Source organism: Panthera pardus, unplaced genomic scaffold, assembly GCF_024362965.1.
Source record: "Panthera pardus isolate Hobbes unplaced genomic scaffold, ASM2436296v1 HiC_scaffold_1, whole genome shotgun sequence".
Lineage (NCBI taxonomy): Eukaryota > Metazoa > Chordata > Mammalia > Carnivora > Felidae > Panthera > Panthera pardus.
The window spans coordinates 38,184,434-38,204,211 of NW_026526654.1; the positions used below are offsets into that span (position 1 = coordinate 38,184,434).

At 32.6% G+C, this 19,778-nt stretch overlaps 1 protein-coding gene across 15 annotated transcripts in view; it reads left to right on the forward strand.

The window, feature by feature from the left end:
- Positions 1-13,048, forward strand: part of RBM26 (RNA binding motif protein 26) — an 85,961-nt gene extending 72,913 nt beyond the window's left edge. For 10 of the 15 annotated variants that reach the window (XM_053895431.1, XM_019444111.2, XM_019444103.2 and 7 more), the window contains 3 exons: positions 2,350-2,463; positions 4,203-6,097; positions 9,802-13,048. In XM_053895431.1, the coding sequence (XP_053751406.1) occupies positions 2,350-2,463; positions 4,203-4,292 (204 nt within the window). In that variant the 3' untranslated portion in view covers positions 4,293-6,097; positions 9,802-13,048. The remainder of the gene's footprint in view (positions 1-2,349; positions 2,464-4,202; positions 6,098-9,801) is intronic. The other 5 variants (XM_053895453.1, XM_053895500.1, XM_053895489.1 and 2 more) reach the window with 5 other exon arrangements.
- Positions 13,049-19,778: the final 6,730 nt, after the last annotated feature.

Genomic DNA, 19,778 nt, shown 5'->3' on the forward strand with positions numbered 1-19,778 from the left:
ATGATACTGGACTTGGCCAAAAGATTCCACAGGTCATAGGACAAAATAATGTCAGAATAACCAAAAATATTCTGAAAAGCATACCAAATTCATTATGAAATAAAGAATATAGTAATGGTATGGATAGAGACTAGGGCAAAATTGAGTCTAGAAAAGACATAATAAGTATATATAAAAATTATAGAGGATTACAAGGAAATGCTTTATTTAAGTCAGGGAATTTAAATTTACTGAATAATCTGTGAAGAGTGTTAGGACAATGGACTGTTAGGAAAAAAATAGTACATTATTATGTCTTTATTTTTGGTATCAAAATCAAGATGAATAAAAGTTTTTTTTCTTTTTTTAATACATATGACTAGTAAAAAGCTAGGGGATCTCTGAAAATAATCCTAGTGTGGAAAAGCTTTTTAAAGGACTGGCACAAGATAGATAAATTACAGAACATGAAAATTTAAGCTTCTTTATGACAAATACAACAGCAGTAAAAACATGCATTATAAACAAAAATCCAGATCCATTTGAGATAAGAGTATTTTGCCAAATATGACAAAATTCCATTCAAGAAATTAGTTTAAGTATGATGTAAAGTATGTTCCCATGTGCATATCGTACATATGTATATACACAAACCCTTTTAGTATGTGTACAGGACTTTTTTTAGTGTATTGCAGAGCTTTTTCCCAAATTCTTCATGGAATGGTGGTTATCTCTTTGGGAAGATTAATCATGAATTACAATTTTTTATATTATGTGACCTGAAATATTTGAATTTTTTAAATAATAAAATGGATGGATTGCAGAACTTTTTTTTTTAACTTTAAAGATTTTATGTCGCAGATTATCTAAAATAAATTTGCCTCTTCACAAAGCAAGGACTCCGTTATCTCAAAAATTTATACAGCCAAATAGTCAAAAGTTTCTAATGGAGAACATTGATAAAATGTTGAGTACATCTAACTTTGAAAATCATCCTGTAAAATGTTAAAATTAAAACTTTAGAGAGTTGTAGACTCACCTTATAAATTTGAAGATGTGTGTGCTAAATATAGAGATTTATAATACTAGGTCATCAGAAATGTTTGTCAAGAACCTATAGAAAATGTCACTGAAATTTTTGGCCTTTTTTAACTAGATGAAAAGATGGACTTTCTGAGTAGACATTTTGCATGAGTCTATTCGAGTTCCTTACGGTAATATATGTATATATATGTACATATATTACTGTAGTATATTTTTATGTAATAGTTACAGGTTTAAAAACTTGCAAGTTGTTAAGTGGAATATCATATATAAGTACTTAAAAATTCTTTCAGTTACGTGACACTGTGATGAAGCCATGGACTAAAAACTCCTCCCGAGCTGCATTTTAATAGGCGCAGAATCTTTTAAATTTATCACGGATTTTTATGTGCAGATTTAAAATTTATACCTAGAGACTTTAATGTCATACAACTTATGATCAGTTGTCATTGAACATGTAATTGTTTCTAGATTTCACATTATGCTATACTTTGAGGTTGTACTATAAATCTTTTGTGACTATGAGTTATTTCAGTATGTTGCTAACATTGATTTATATTATTAGTTCATGTTACTTTAATTTGAATGGACGATTTCTTCACCAGCCACTTAATGTAACAAATACTAAGTTTAACTTATATCATATGCAGTTCTGAAAGCTTTGTAGGAAGTACTTTAGTTTCAATAGAAACATTCAGGGTTTCTTTTCTCATGGAGATACTTACGTTTTGTAACAGTGATATGTCATACATCGTATATTTAAAAATAATGTGATACTTTAAACTACTGATGTAATTTTAAAATAATATGATACTTTACGCATGCAAAATTATTATATTTGTTAAAGGTTTCCAGTTTGTAGTTACTACATATGTCATTCGTAAATTAACAAGAATTAAAATGCATTAAGATACATTTAGCCTATTGATTCTCATTGAGACTTCAGTTCAGAACCTACAGCCAAGATCTTGAAATGGTTTGAGATTGTTGCTTGAATAGCAGTTATCATTGTATTATAAACATGTAGACATAGTTCTCTAGTCAGATACCGGCCAGTAGTAAAGTAGTTCCGTTGAAGTATGAGAAAGTGTTCTTGTTTCCTGTTTAAAGGTATTTCCAATCACAAGACTGATTTTAGAAGTAAATAACCATAAAAAGTAAATTATAAATATAATAATAAATAGTAAATGGAGAAATAACCACAAAGTAAACGGATAGCTGTCTTCACTTTTGTTTTACTGATTTAAATATTAAGTACTGTAACATTTCATTGTTTTCTTCAGAAATTATTAATGTTCTACATTGTAATGTTCTTAATTGTTTTAGGCTGCAGTTCATGGAGCTCGTTTCAAAGGGCAGGATCTAAAACTGGCATGGAATAAACCAATAACTAATATTTCAGCTGTTGAAACAGAAGAAGTTGAACCTGATGAAGAGGAAGTATGTTTTTTTTTTTAATTTGTCTTTGCCCTCAAATGTTCACATTTTTTATGAAATGTGATTTTATGGCTGTGATTTTAACATAAAACTTTTATTCCTGAGCCATATTCCAGGCAGGGGATATCAGATAAATGCAGACAACTTTAAATTTTCTGGATTAATGAGAACTGTGGATTGCTAATCCAAAAAAAGAAAAGAAAAAGAAAATCATATATATATATATATATATGTGTGTGTGTGTATATACATATATACATATATATATATACACACACACATACTCAGTTTTCATTTACTCTTAGAAAACAATAATTATTCATTAGATTTTTATCCACAGGAAATCTTGTAATATTTTAAGTTTAGAGTATATATCCTACTTATTTGCTTTATTAACATTTCAGGTTTCCTTTATTTTAATTCATATTGTTTTAGTTGATTAGAGTGAATGCCTGCTAAATGGTAGATACTGTGATAGGCACAAAAATGAATAAGACACGGTCCCTATCCTCAAGGAGCTTATAATCTGGAAAGGGGGGTGGTGACAGACACATAAAAAATTAATTATAATGAAAGGCAGAGTGATATGCTCAATAAAGATTTGAACAATACGCTGTGGGAACCCACGAGAAGGAGTGATTATTTCTGTCCAGAAGAATCTTGAAGAAGGTGGTGACAGTGGAGCTGAACCCTGAAGGATAAGAAAGCTTTCCATAACCAAGAGCTGGGACTGGGAATATAGTTGAGAGAGGCATTTTAGGTGTGGAAGAGGAATAGGTATGGAAGGGTCCCTTTTTCTTGGGTACAGCAATCAGTATGGTGGCTTAGAGGTGTAAGCATAAGGAACAGTGAAATGGGAGAGCACTTTGAAACCATACACTTAAAAATAAGCAACTCTATTTTAATCATGAAATAAGCTGTAGGAAAAAGTTGAGGAAGTTAATAAATAAAGGTAAGGTGGGGAACTGATTCCATGTTTTACCTTTGTTAGATTCTTGTAATGGCACTTCATTTTGTTTGAAGAGCATTCAAGGCTGTTATACATATCCGTAGTCAAATGCAAGAATAAAATGTGTATTTTGAAACTCATATACATGATTTGTCATTTTATATTTTAGATTATACCTTTGTCCTTCCATGAGTTTGAATTGAATGGGGAGAAAAGCAGGAGAGCTCCTGGTATTAGGTATTTTGAAAAGTTTGAAAAGCAGTCTGAGAAGCTTTTATGAAGGGAATGGGGAAAAGCAAGGAATTCTATAAAAGAAATGTTTGTTACATATAGCAGAAAAGAAATATAAATCTTGATAGACTTTTCTACAAGTTAATTGGTTGATTTAGTGTCCAGGGTTAGGGTAAGTCAGAGAAGATTTATTGATGTTTTCTTTCTTTCTTTTTTTTCATTTCTTTTTTCTTTTTTTTTTTTTTTCCAACAAAAGGTATTGAGCAATGTTTTGTAGGTGTAGAAGATGGCATAATTTGATTGAGTGAGGCAGGAGAAATGGCATGTACAAAAAGCTTACTTAGATATTTTTTTAGTGCTTGTTTGCTAGAAGCAATAGAATAGATACTGTAGAGAAACCATTGAGTGGATAAAGGTTGCTTTTCTTTGTTTCTTGAATATTGTAGCTATAGAAATACCTTTTGTATTCGACTCTGTTGAGAGAAATCAGTATTTAAAAGTGTCACCTTTTTTCTTTTCTTTTTTTTTTTGGGTAAATTCCTAAATGCATTTTAACCTAAAGTTTCAGGAAGAGTCTTTGGTGGATGACTCATTACTTCAAGATGATGATGAAGAAGAAGAGGACAATGAATCTCGTTCTTGGAGAAGATGATTTGACTGATCATTGATCTGCATATGCTAGAACTCTACCTGTGTTTCATTAGTATTATCTAATGTACTTTTACATATTTGTAAAAACAATTTTTTGGTAAAATGTGATGAAGATGGATTTCACAAATAGACAAAAGAGAAGAAAACTACCTTCTGATCCTGTATTTTGAAAGATTGATGTTTGCATTTTATTTCAGTAAACAATTGCTAAAGACATCACACTAGAACATATGCAATGTTTTTATTACATACTTCTACTGAACATTACAGAATTCTTTGGGTTCTTTGTAATTTAATGAATAGGTCTAAAAACTTATGACCAATACTTGTTATAACTTAGAGGATTTTGTTTTACTCCAAATAAGGAATGAATTTGCATTTAAAATCTTAATGAATGTTTTCAAAAATGAATAGATAACATAGTACTCTAACTAAAGTCTCCAAGTTATGTATTCATAATATTACATAGTAGTATGCTTAGGCTTTACTATGTATTAGCCTTTTGTTGGACTTGTGTATGTATTTTACCATATGGGTTTTAATGATAATGGTGTATGACTGCTTTGCATATGAGTCCTTATACATTCAGATGTTAAAAATAAAGCGGAATGGTCTCTTGAAAAGAACAGAAAAGAGAAGAAAAGAAAATGACAAAAAAAAAAAGCCCACAAAGACCAAGACAATGTTCCTTGATTTTAAAAAAGAAAAAAAAAAAAAAAAAAAAAGAAAGAAAAGAAAAAAAATTAAAATAAATAGACCATTCCAGATGGTGATCTACCCTTCCCCCCAATTATCACAAAAGGAGCTATAATCACTAACTTATTAATAATGATTACTGGTACCTTTACAAATAATGTACAATCCAATGTTAAAAATTTATACCACTTCAGTTTGGTTTGATCCTATAAATTTTCAACAGCTGTCTTAAAATTTAAAAGCAGGCTGATTAGTTTGGAACCAGACTTCAAGTAGAGCTAACATTTGGTGAATAAGAAAACATCACATTACATTTTGGATGTATGAAAGAAAACTTGACCATTTGAAGATGTATGAATAAAGAAATGTACTATAGATACTACTTTAGGAAAACACTGTTTGGTAAGTGTTCCAGTCTGATATTTTAAGTGTGCATTTCCTATACTTTGTATAAAAATCTTTGACATTTGACACAATATTGTGATTTTTAAGTGGATTTCTCTGGCAAATGAACGTGATCATTGAAAGTTGATAAAACAGCAGTTTCAGGAAATAAATGCATTCTTTGTAGATTGAGGGGGTGGGAGATTACCTGTTTATCTTTTAAAATTCATCATTTCAGTTGCAAGTGTTCCTGCCCCTTCTGAGATTATAGTGATTATATTAAATGTCACATTAAAAAAAAAAAAAAAATCACTTTCTTCCCATACTGGGATCCTCACAGTCACAACTGTAATTCCAAACACCATAATCTTCTGTCAGTGGGGTAAATAATGGATGCTGTTCCTCTTTTTTTTTTTTTCCTCCCACATTTAGGGTTAAAGTTGTATATATGTTCCTGATGATAATGCTATTTCATAGGAATGTTTGGGCTTGCAGTTGGTACACGTGTTAATATTTAAAATTTCAAAATCAATTTCTTTTGTCAAAATAGTGACTTTACTCAAAAACTTCTTTACTTAGATCTGTGATATATTTTTATGTAGTCTCTTGTATGTTGACTATGTGCTATTCTGATTCATTAGGTAAGTTTGTTTTCTTTTCTTTTTAGTAGTCGTGAAAGGTGCCAAATTGGCAGAGGCTCACGTTTCTTCTCTTTACACCAAACAGGTATTATAAAGAAAGAAAATCTTTCAAAGGCCAGTTAAATCTCCATGCTGATTTTTTGGCTTTATAATTTGATTAATACATTTTAGCCTGATATTTTAAAAATTATTGTAAAATAATTACTTCCTACTTATTTAAATCCATAAATAGCTTATCAGTTTCCCTAGTCTTAAATTCTCTAGTAACCCAAAATTAAAATGTTTTCTTAAGCCATATTGCTTTGAATGAATCAGAAAACAAGCGTTTCAGTTTGGTCCCAAAGTATGGGGATTAAACATTACACACATTCATTAGGGTCACAATTATATTATTATTCTCATTAATAAGATCTTAGCTATAAATATTACTTAGTATTTAATGATTGGATTTTTAAAATTAATATGTTTATAAATACTAGTACTCTGTATGTACTATCATGTTTCTGATTTAAAACTTAAGATATCCCTTTGAAGTAGTTGCTGATTCCCATTTTACAGATAAGGAAACTTAGGCTAATAGAGTTGGAGTGACTTGCCCAAAGTCACAGCTAGTGAGTGAAAGGACTAGATTTAAATGCCGGCATTCTGATTTCAGTGCCAATTTATTTTTTTATTTTTTTTACTTCTACATTGTTACTCCTTCCTAATTATTGATTGAGCATGAGATTGTGTTTGCAGTAAATGTGGTAGTTCTTGCACAAAATTAGTAGACTTCCTGGTCATTAGCTAGTTCATACCTTTACACTCCCTTCTAATACAGCACTTTGTTCATATCTCTGTTACAGTACTTATGTTGTAATATAATTTATCTGGTTTATATGTCTGTCTTCCCCACTAAATTACAAGCTCCTCTAGGAAGGGGACCATGTCTTATTCATCTTTTTATCTCTAGTGATTATCACAAAGCCTGGCTCATAGTGGGCACTCAGATGTTTGTTGGATGAATTAACGAATGAATGCATATTTAAATCTCCAATAATGGAGTGACAATTACCACCCTTGTTAATTCTTATCAATTTTTCAAAAGTCTCTCCTGAAGGTCTTCTCCGTTATTGAGACTATTTTGCTAAACAAGTGATACAGTTAAGTATTGCAACAGTGGGGTTACAAATACTGTTGGAGGAATGTACATGTAGTCTTAGTGGAATTTCCACAGCAATTAAGTGAGACATTAATAATTTGGAGTATTAAATGTTGTCAGTTTCAGGAGTAAAACAGCTTTTGGTTTCTGTCAGTGTATAAGAATAGAAATACCAAGAGCCACCAATCTAGTCCATCCCACTAATTTTCTTTATATCCAAAGATGACCTCGCATAGAATACCAGATAAGAGATTTAGCTTATGGTCCCAGCTCTGCAACTAACTCTCTGGCCTTAAGCAAGTGTCAACCAGGAGTGTTTCCTTGTCTGTAAAATGAAAAGGCTTGGACTAGATGATCTGTAAGGTCCCTTGCACATCTACAGTTTCCTTGGTGGTATATTAGTATTTGATCTAAAACAATTTAATATATCTGTACCAGTTCTCCCTATCTGTTGCCATTATTTCTGTCATCAATGGAAGCAACTTAGATTTGATTATGATAATCTGTATATCATGTCTTGGTACAGTTTTATATGTAAGTGTTCCCAAATGCTCACCGTTGGCTGGTGCAAAATTCATTTAACCTTTAAAGTATAGATAAACTTCCAAATTCACTAGACTTTTCCTACCTATAACTTTTCCTTTTGCTTCTAAACTCAAAGGCTAAAACACTTTTCCTATTACAATATGCTACCTAAAACTTGAAACACATTTTAAATTCTGCAGTTCTCCCAACAAGTTCTTTGTTTTAGTATAGATCTGAGCTGAATTTGAAGTCAAAAAGGATTGAGAACAATGTAGTAGTCACTGCTTACAGGAAAAAATTGAGAGAAATTATATATTATTGGTTAAAAGATTGATTAGGATTACTTCAAGGGATGGTTGAGTTGTCATTTTACATATTTCACTCAATATTTTATGTCTACTTAAGCAGTGTTGTTTAAATGTTACTGGATAATTGTAAGATTTAAAAAATTAATTTTAGTATTTAACTGATGCCCAACCATTTAATGAAATCATGTTGCAGGAATGGGAGAGTATTCCATAGCTCTTGTTTTACTGTAATATGATCAAGTGTATCAACCAGTAGTTTACTATAAAGATGAGACTTTAGTGTTTTAGCTGATGAACTGTAGAAAGTATGGCTGAGCTTAAATGTAGGAAATTTCCTGTGACTAGAACTGTTTATGGGAACTGTATTTCCAATCTTACTTGGAACACTAATCATTGACTCTAAGGGTTACTTAAGAAAGCAAAAACAGTTGCTTGTTTGATATGTGGAAATATGAATGGTTATTTTAGAGTGTTATACAAACTTTATCAATCTATATATTCTTTTTTTTCCTTCCCCTTACACATGATGTGAACCAGTTGTAGAAAATTAGTTTTAGTCCTTCTAGAATTTGTATAAATATTTGTAAGCTTTTTTCCTTCCCTTCCCTTCCCTTTTAGCCTTTTAAAACAAAGGCTGCATGAAATTCTGCATGAAATTCTGGCTAATTAAATTAGTTCACTTTTTGGTCTTTTCTCTCAGGGCTTCTCTTACTCTTCTAAAGCCCTATAAATAAAAATGAAAATTCAATCTAGGATTAAACCATCAGGGAATGATGTGTGTAAGGCAGAGAGGAAAATTTCCTTTTCCCAGATCTCAGGAACTACCTTGTTCTTGTTAACTTCCTGAACTGGCTAGTTATTCTAAGGTATGTATACAGGCTTTTAGAGAAGAGTAGTTTTTTTTTCTCTCTCCGATCATTATACACCTATCAGATGACAGATTATCTTCCAGATTAGCTGCCTAAAAGTTCTAAGAAAGAAATAAATCTTGGTGAAATGACTGCCATTCTCAGTAATTTCTAATTGAAAACGTCATACTTTGTTAGTAGAAAAATTCTTAATTTGGTAAATAACTTTCTTGCAGTTTATCAGTAATATGTACTCATTACTTAGTGTAACTGAAAGCATTTTTTGCGTTTTTTTGTATCAATTTAAGATTACTTGTTTCTTTCTAATTACTCCTCCCTATTAACTTTATTTCATCCATCCACTTATCTTCCCATCATCCAAAGTTAGTCTTCTTTTGTATACCAAGCACTGTCTCATTCTGATGTGTTCTTTTTATTTTTGGTTGTTAATCATTGTGTTTAGTATAGAATTTTATGTCCTATATTAATTAAAGAATGAAGTCATTATCATATGGAGCTTAAGGAAAGTAGATCCAACTCACAATTACTTTGAAATCTTTGGGAAATTTAAGAAGATTGTTCTTGCTTTAATTTTTATATACAGTGTCTTGGAATTTGTTCATAATTTCTTAAAACTACTTTGCCTACCCATACTTCTATAACAGTTTACTCTTTTGTCAGTTACTGCATTTCCTAAGCAGAAATTGTAGACCACAGCCATGCTGTAGTGCTGAGATCTTTGTGGCTTAATGTTTTAAGGAAGCATGATGCAGAGAGGTTTTGTTAATATCATTAACCCAAAGCTGATTCTTTGTGGAATTTGTTTCAACTTTGATTTTGATTCCTTTCTGAAATAGATTTTTTTTTTTAATGTTTAGAAAAGTTGGCGATCAATTTATGGTGTGATTCAGTTTTTAGATTTACTTACTATTTTCAAAGTGTTTTTAATAGTCTTCTCTTTTTCCAGCAGAGAGAGATCATCATTGCCTGAATTTAGCTTTGTGACTACAACAGCAAGACCTGTTCCTGTCTGGAGACGACTGTTAAAATATCATCCTATCATTTTATGTTTGCTCTTTATCAATTTGAATAGATGTTTACATGTACTATAATTGGCATTTTGTCTCTTCACAGTTCTCTAATTGGTACATCCGAGTCCAGAAGTATGTCTGAGTGTGTGCTTTGTCTGACCTTATTCTTAAACGTCTTCTCCCCTTACTTTATATCCATTTATTTTTTAAACACTAAGGAAAAAGACCTTTTGGTTTCCTAATATGAGATAAGTTCAGTCTCAGCCACGTTGAAAATTGTGTCTAAGAAATCTATAAAGCCATGATATTGTGTTCATTAGCATGAACAATTTAGAATGAAGAAAATGATTAAAAAGTTAAGCATGGGTTTGGTTTTAATTTTTCTGGGTTTTAGGATACATTTCTGGGGTTAAGGTAGTCACTTAAATGATTTTGAACAGATGCTAAAATACTTTTTTATACACTATAATAACTTGCCTATTTCTTCTAAATACACTTACTGAGGTTGTTGCCAAGGCCACTTACCCAAATAATATTTTTAAAAAATTTCTTAGCTCTTCAAAACCAACAAGGAGAATAATTTTCTTTCTTTTCAAATAATACAGGATGATCTGTGGATTATAAATATTGAGATATTTCTATTAAATGTCTGGTTTACACAGTTTGTCCATATTTTCCTCACTTGCAATCAAGACATCAAAGACAATCTTAAAAGCAAGGGGAAATTGTGTTGTGTGTGTAACATTGTTAAAGATTATAGTTTTACTGTCTTAAAAGGTGTATGTCCATATTTATTTATAAGCAGTGTGGCTTAAAATTATTTATAAAGAGTATGATTAAATCTTATCCTAAATATTCACCCAAAATACCATTTTTTGTAATGGGCACCATATAAAGAAGTTTTCAGAAAATTAATTTCTGAGTATTTCTTCATAGATTCTCATGAGGCATTTGAGAAGTTTGGAAGTTGTTCTTAGTAGCAGCTCTTTATTAGAAAAGTGGAAATTACACTTGATTCTATTTGCCCTTGTTTTTTTTTTAGTTTCATTCAGCCGTGCTCATATTTTCATAGTTTTTGTGCCAAGTTGACTATTCTGCAAACACTTCTTTTTGAGTATTCAATGCATTTGTCTTCGTGAAAAATAAAAAGAATGAACACATCAATCATAATGTAAATTATCTATTTTGATCCACATTAGTTGACAACAGCTTCCTGAATATTAGGCTTGATTTAAGGGAAAAGTACATGTTTCAGAAAGTCTTCTAATATAATTATGACTTGGTAGCCTGCAGGGCATTTTTAAAATTAGACTTTTGTTTTAGTTCACATTTGCAAACTAGCATATAGCCACAAGGAGTTCGGAGATATTTTCCCAGATTAGTTCAGTATTTTTTCTTTTTAAGGAAAGAAAATTCTCTTCCCCTGTGATAGTGATTTACTTGCTAGGTTAGAAGCCCAAAGAACATAGTCTGAAGAGACCATACTTGTTAACAGTTTCAGTTGGTTCTTAGATGTGGACCACATACCAGCCCCCTCAACTTTACTTTGTCATCTTTCTTTTTTCTTTCCCTTGCTTTTAAATTAAAAACAAAATAAAGCAAAACAAAATTGAATATGCCATTGGGAATCAGAAATCGAGATGATTTGATTCTCATTAAGATCATTGTGCTTTTTGAAAATTTCTGTGAGAGCCAATAGGTCATTACATATTTAAATCCTTATATGTTGATTAATTAAAGATGAGGATTTTCATTATTTCATTTTCCTAAATAGGATTCTCATGGAGCTATGTGTAGATAACTGTACAGAATCACTTTTGTGTAATTGATTGAAGCAGTTTACCTCTGCATGATTGCATTATGGAAGCCTTTTATATATCTTTATATTTTTCAATATTCTTAGATTTTACACTATTAGCGGCTCTAGTCATGCTATATTTGTTTTTTTTAAATAGAGTTTATAAATATTTATGCTCAAAATACAGATCAACTGAATATTTTTTGATCTTGTTTACAAGATAAATAATACTTTAAAGTGATGCAGCCCCTCAAGTGTCTTAGGAAAAAGTTATTGGTGCTACAAAACCTTTCAATATCATTTTTGAACCTGTTATCTAGACTTTGCTAGGCTTTAATGTATGATCACTTGTGACTTACTCTAATCTAGCAGCATAATTATAAAAGTGGTCTGTGGTGAGTCAGGAAAAGAGCCCAGTCCATTAGAAACACCCCATAATTTAAAGATACGATACAGAATGACAGTATGCTTATTTGTGCCCAGCTTCCAAAAAAGAAGATAGTCTCTTCAGTTTGTCATTAGCTCTTTTGATAAGAGGAATTTAATCTGGCTAGAATAAAAACAACAATACATTCAGCATGGCTCAGTTTTCCCATATTTCACATGGAAAATTTTTCTAGTCTTAAATATGGTGTAATCCTGCTCTGCTTCAAATTCCCATCTGTCTTTGCTGAACAGGAGGCAGGGTAATTCTTAAATATTTATAGAACATTTGATGAGTTGAAAAGAGATGTATTATTTACATTGTACAAGTTTTGCGTTGGTTGTGTAGATTGTTCTCTACATCTATAAGACTCATTCCAGCACCTTAGTGAATGTTCTAAAGATACAATTTTTAAGTATCAGCAAAGCATTCATAGATACTTACTTTTGATTCTCAGAATCCTGAACCTGTTTTGGGTGTGTTATTACTTCAGAACATGTTATCTGGCACAAGATTTCCTTTAATAAGTGGTTTAGTTGTACTCAAGTTCTGTGGATTGTTGAACCTAAAAACACCAAAGGAGTCTTTTCTTGTCTGGAGACTGGGTTGTTCCAGTTTTTAATACCTGTGCCCATAAGTATCCCATTTCACGAATGTGTGTTGGCATGGGGAAAAAATTCCCTGCTCTTTGAGTGGAGCGAAAGTAATTGGTTAAGCTGTAGCAGCTTTTTTTTGTTTATTTTTCAAAATGATAATAAAACTTGAACTGAAAAAGGTAAAACTTGAACTAGAAAACTACTCTTGTATGCTTAGAATGTTTATAGTGTTACATGTTTATGTGGGGTTGTCAACATTTTTATTATTTATAGTTGAATTATGTTGTTTTGTTTGTTAAATATCCATAATGTTTATTATTTTTATATTTTGAAAATTTTTAAATAAAATAGTCTTACTAAAAACAGTTGTTAACTTTTTAAAATTGTCCTGCATCTTGCATCAGTTATATGACCTAGTAGAAAGAAAAATTTGCAGCCCTCAGGCATTGTACAATTGAGAATTCTGAAAATGTTTATGTATCTATACAAATGGCTCCAGGTTGCCTCTTCCCCTCTCTACCCTCCATTCCCACTTTAAATTGTTCTAAGTCACCTTTGGTACCTGTGTGTTGTTGGCCTGATGACTCCTTTTCTCACACACCTACAAATCCTTCATACCCTTCTTCCAATTCCTGCCTCTTTTCTGCTAGAATTGATCTCTATTCTGTTTGAAGGCCACAGTGCTTCTCCTTATCATTATCATGAGTAATAACGGTAGAGTACTATTGTGATGTCAAAGAAAGACTGCCATATATTCTGAAGTGAAACTAGATGTAAAGTGCTTATACTGTCAGCCTCTAAAGCCATTGACACTTTTTGGAACGTCCCTCCATAATGTTCAGTTTTCATCTCAACATTTATTCTTCTGGTCTGATTTGACCTGCTTTTCCAGCATTCAGCATGTTCATTTCATATTTAATTGCATTGAGTGATAAATATTGCCATATTCTTTTGTGTTCATTGCAGATATACCTTCTATCACCTATAACGTGGGTTAAATAAGCTTGGTAATCATCTGTCTTCCACTTGTGACACTGCTTCTACAAGAAAATACATTATCAATCTCAAAGTGCATAAGTCTTGATAAAAATCTAGTTAAAGAAATCTGGTTATGCAATAGTAGAGGACTCTGGCTTGAAATAGTAGAGGACTTTGGTTAATAAATAATGATGTACTTAGTAAAATTGTTCTTAAAACATACTTTATGTAATATATACTTTACATATACAGCCCCTGTGGAATATTTGCAGATTGAGTGTGTTGTCAGCTTTCACTTAACCTGAAACAATATTTCTGCATGAAATATGAATTTGGTCTTAAATTTTTTTTTTTAAATCACATGTCATACCTGTTATGTAGAAAAGCTAGAAATTAAAAAGGATGATTGAAAGCCTGTTATAAGTGATCACAGAGCATTTAAAAATGGGGTTATATAATGTATACTGTTTTGTAGTCTTTTTTCACTTATGATACTAGGTTTATACCATTTTTAAAGCCCTTCCAGTTTGTAGATAAAGCCTAATGTATTGAGTCAATCCTCATTTTAGGCATGTAAGGCCTTTCTTTCTATTTTTTATTTTAACATAAATGATACTGTATCCTTGAGCATCTTTGATTATTCCTTCGAGATGAATTCTCAAAACTTTTGGGCCAAAGTATACTTGTTTTTAAAACTCGTGAGACTTTCTCAGTTGATCTTTTACAAAGGACATAATGTGTAAACGCCTAGATACTTTAGTATTCTAGCTTTGGAGAACTCTGTAAATTCAGTTTTTTGCACGTGTTAAAATTTGTTGAATTTATATTCATGTTTTAGCAGGAACCAAATTATGCCTGATACAGTAGTTCAGCTTGGATGCATTAGTTGACACGATTATTAGTATTTTCTACAATATGTCATTGCCAAGATTTTGTATACCTTAGCAAATTTTTTTCCTTGGAACTACAGATTTTTATAATTTTGTTATGGCATTTTATAAATTTTTAAGAACTTTTGCAGTCTTGTAACTAGCCTTTTGAAAGATAGAATGATAATCTTTACATTTATTAAATAAGATTTTAAGAATGGCAGAATCAGGACTGGAATTTCCATTTCTCAATACCACATCCACTAGATACACAAAGACCATGTAATTTATAGCAACAATAAACTCCCCATATTTTTTCTCTCTCTAAATTCCTTTTCTCCAGAAAAAACAATTTTCCCCATGAAATTCATGAACATTTGTTTCTGAAACATAAAGCATGAAATAGGCTGAAAGAAAATTATAAAGAAGTGGGAGGATGGGTTCCATATGTATTTTATTTCTATGTCCTAAGCCAAAAAAAAAAAAAAATAGTTTTTGAAAAGATAATCTAGATTCTTGAGAAAAATAAAAGTCCTTGCAAACCATGAACATTTTCCTGAGCTATTTATGTAATGATGTTTTATCTAATATTTAATATGCTGTATCATATGACATTAAATTCTAGTATTTGAGGGTTTGGAATGTGGCAGACTTCTCTTGCCAGTATTTGATCCACTTTTTTTTTTAAACCTAAAATGTGTTATGAAGTGTACAAGAATGCACTTTGTATTCAGTGCTAAAGAGAATCATGATTCTGATTATTTAAAATACAGTATGCAATGTATTTTGAGGATTTTGAATTTAGGATGTGGAATTAATGAAAAGACTTCTGACTTCAAGGAGGATAGAGTGCAAATTTCAAAGTAAGCCTTGAAAGTCTTCCACATTTTGGAACGTTTTTAATGTTGAAATGTTACTTATTCCAAAGGTCTTATTTAAATAAAATATTTTAGGGACATGACCATCCCCCCCCCCCTTTTTTTTTTTAGAAATTGGTGTTAGGAAGAAATAGAAATTGTAGAGGTCTGAGATTTTGGAGTAGAAATGGTCAGCAGTCATATTGGTACTAAGTTCAATGTAGTAGTATTTTTGTGTTGTAAGTGTAGTAGGTGGTATGTCAATTTCATATATATATTTTTTTAATCAAGTTAATGTTCAGAGTTAACAGAAATTAAAGAAATGATAGAAAAGAAGATCTCTGGCACTTAACAATTGTCATGTCTGAATGAGGTAAGAATTTAAGCACCAAACAGGTAACTTTTAACAAAAATATTCTTTGAGTACTGATCTGATTGTTAGCCATGACAGCCCTCACATGTGTCATATTTGTAAATACTAAATGGATGAAAACTACATATATTAAAAATGAAATAGAATCCTAACCAACCGTTCTTTGATTAACCTAGAGTGGGTTTTTAAATTTTGTTTGATCAAGATTTCCATTGAAAAATAGGAGAGACTCCTCAAATTGGGGGTACTCACAAAAGAACAGAGCCTTCTAAGGTGCTGAAGATGGGAAGACCAGATTTAATCTTGAATTTGCTAAAGTTCTAATGGAAGGAAAGCATCCTATAAGCAAGTAATACATTTTTGTTTTTGTCCCCCCCGCAACTGACAAACTTTATTGAGCATCAAATGTATAAAAATTACGTTAACACGCATCCGAGAGTACATTAATTCAGGGTTCCTCTTCCGTTCCTTATGGGAAGCACTCAATATAGGTGTGATGATAGCAACCTGAGTGAGTTCCAAGTTATCCCACCACCACCACCACCAAAAAAGACACCCTTTTAATCTGCCACAAGAGCACCTCAGCACAATTTATATTCCCACATGAAGTCATAGGCCAAACCATTCAGATATAATGTCCAACCAACTTCAATTTCCTAAGATTTCCACAGCTATATTCTGTGCCCTACCTGTGACCGCTCTTGCCTGGGAATTTTCCAAAATGCGAACACTTCAGGCCTTCCTATGTGCAGTTCTAGCTATGGCTTGCTACAAATAAACATAAAAATTGTATTTTTATATACTAACATTGAGCACTTGGGAGAGTGAAATTAGATACACAATGGTAGGTACACCCATACCTGGAAAAAACGAAAAGATCTACCTAAATGTAAATCTAACAAACCGTGGACAGGGCTTGTGTGCTGAAAACTACACAATGCCCATAAAGAAGGCCTCAGTAAACGGAGAGATGCTTCATGGATTGGAAAATCCAACATAATAAGTGTCAATTCTCCAAATTCATATGCAGGTTTAATGCTTATCAAAATCCCAAGAAGTGTGTGTGTGTGTGTGTGTGTGTGTGTGTGTGTGTGTGTGTGTGTGTATAACAAGATTCTCCTAAAACTTATATGGAAAAGCACTAGAATACAATAATTTTGAAAAAGACAATGTGGAAGGAGTCCAATTCCAAGACTTACAGCTACAGTAATTGAGACTGTTTATGATGGATGGATCTTGATGGGAAGGATAAACACATGGATCAAGGAGACAGAACACAGATCTCATAAAGATGCACGTGAATATGCCCAAATGATTTTTGGCAAGGTAAAAACAATTGGAGAAAATAAACCTTTTCAAGTGATCCTGGAACAATCACCATTGGCGAAAAACAAAATGCCCTGTTCCCAGACCTAAGATTCAATGTATTCAACAATTAACTCTAAATGGATCAATGACTTAAATGTAAAACTACAGAACTTGAAGGAAATAGGATAAAGGAGAAATTCTTTGGGATCTAGGACTAGGCAAAAGTTTAGACTTGATGCCAAAAGTATGATCCATAACAGCATGATAAATTGGACTTAATCAAAACTTGCTCTGTGAAAGAATCTGTTAAGAGGATAGATAGTAACATAGGCTACAAAAGTGGGAGAAATTATTTACAATCCACATCTAGTATGTGTCAGCACTGGATACAGAATATATAATTATTTTTTAATACATGTTTACTTTGAGAGAGCGAGCAAGGGAGGAGCAAAGAGAGGGAGAGAGAATCCCAAGCATGCTCCACACTGTCAGCACATAGCCTGATGCAGGGCTCGAACTCACGATCATGGCCTGAGCTGAAACCAAGAGTCAGATGCTCAACCGACTGTACCACACAGGTGCCCCAGAATATATAATTCTTAAAGTTCAACAATAAAAAGCAAACAATCCAACTAGAACATGGGCAAAAGACAAACATTTTACTGAAGGTAATGTTCAGGTGACAAGCACATGAAAAGATATTCGACATCTGCCATTAGGGAAGTGGAAATTAAAACCACAATGAGATATCCTTACATATTATCAGAATGGCCAAAGAAAAAATAGTGACAAAACCAAACGCTGGCAAGGATGCAGAGAAACTGGATCACTCGTAGATTGCTTGTGGGAACGTTAAATTGTATAGCCAGTGTGGAAAACAGTGTTTTCTTAAATAGCTAAACATGCAGTTATCATATCCAACAATAATTGTACACCTGGGCATTTAACTTTTTTTTTTCACACAAATACCTGTACATAACTGTTCATAATAAAAACCAGGAAACAACCCATATGACTTCCAATGAGTGAGTGATTAATCTGATACATTCATTCCATGGAGTACTACTCAGCAAAAAAAGAAATATTAATACATGCCACACCTGGATGAATTTCCAAAGACTATGCTGAATGAAAAGAAGCCAATCCCCAAAGGTTACATAGTGTGTGGTTCCATTTACATAACATTCTTGAAATGACATAATTATAAAGATGGGAACATAGTAGTTGCCAGGGGATTATGGAGGTGGTGGGTGTGACAACCTGAGGGATCCTTAAGGTAATGGAAATGTTCTGTCTCTTGACTACCAATGTCAGTAAGCTGGTTGTGATCTTATACTATAGTTTTGCAAGATATTACCATGAGAGGAAATTTGGTAAAGGATACATGAGACCTTTATTTCTTGCAACTGCATGTGGATTTAAATTATCTCAAAAAGCTTAATTTGAGAAAAACATAAAGGCAGAGTAACATCTACTTCCATTTTAGGGCACTATCTGGGGAAATGTCTCGGAAAGATGTGTGTTCCTCATAAAGAATAAGGTCCGGAGAGCAAGTATTTGAGGTATATTTGTAAGAGGAGTCAATTGAGTTTGCATGCTTGAGAATTTCTGGAAGTACTGCAGATTTACTTCTCCCACTGGTTACACTACAACCAGTGCCAGTAAATGAAGTAGTTCTACATACATGTTGACCTTTTACTCTTCCAGTCAGCACTGCTGCCTAAAAGAGACTTCATACTGAGGAAGGGCAGAGCTCGCCTATGGAAAGGTGGGTGAAGATGAAAACAACTGATACTTACCTTGCTTTTCTTGCCCTTTACCATAGTTCAGGGGTTGGGGGGGGGGCAGGGAGCACGTTGAAATCATTCAAAAGAGAAAAGAAACATAGAACAAAAGCAAAATTATAAATTAAATTCTCTGAAGGAAAGAAGCAGAGTTTTATGGAGTATAAAGTGAATGAACCTGACCTTTGATGTCAGGAAAGTCTTCCCACAAAAAGTGATCTTTTAGTTGAGATCTGAAAGCTGAGTAGGAGTTTATTAGAGGGGGAGCATATTCTTGAAGAATGAACAATTTTGTACAAAAATACTATACAGGGACCAAGTATGGTATATTTGAAGAACGGAAAGAAGCCCAGTGTGACTGCAATGCAGAGATACACAATTTGAGAATTATTTAGCATAGAAATCTTAATCTATAAGATTGAGATTCCTAGAGATCACATATAGAATGAAGAACTTCTGTGATATAGGCAGATTCTGCAAAGAATTAGGACAGCCAAAGAGGTGGGAAGAAAACCAGGATGGTAATTACAAATAGGGGCCAAAACAACAACAAAAATTTGTTTTAGGGAGGAGGGAGTGATAAAAGTGTCAAATGTTACAAGGCAAAGTAAGATGAAATATGAAAAATGTCCATTGGATTTTAGGATAAGGAAGTCATTAATGACTCTGGAATGTTTCTGTTTTGTTTTGATTATTTTTTTAATGTTTATTTTTGAGAGCGTGAGTGGGGGAGGGACAGAGAGAGGGAGGGAGACACAGAATCCGAAGCAGGCTCCAGGCTCTGAGCTGTCAGTACAGAGCCCGACATGGGGCTCGAATTCACGAGCTGGGAGATCATGACCCGAGCCGAAGTCAGACACTTAACTGACTGAGCCACCCAGGTGCCCCTTGCTTATTTGCTTTTTAATGACGGATATGGGAGCCAA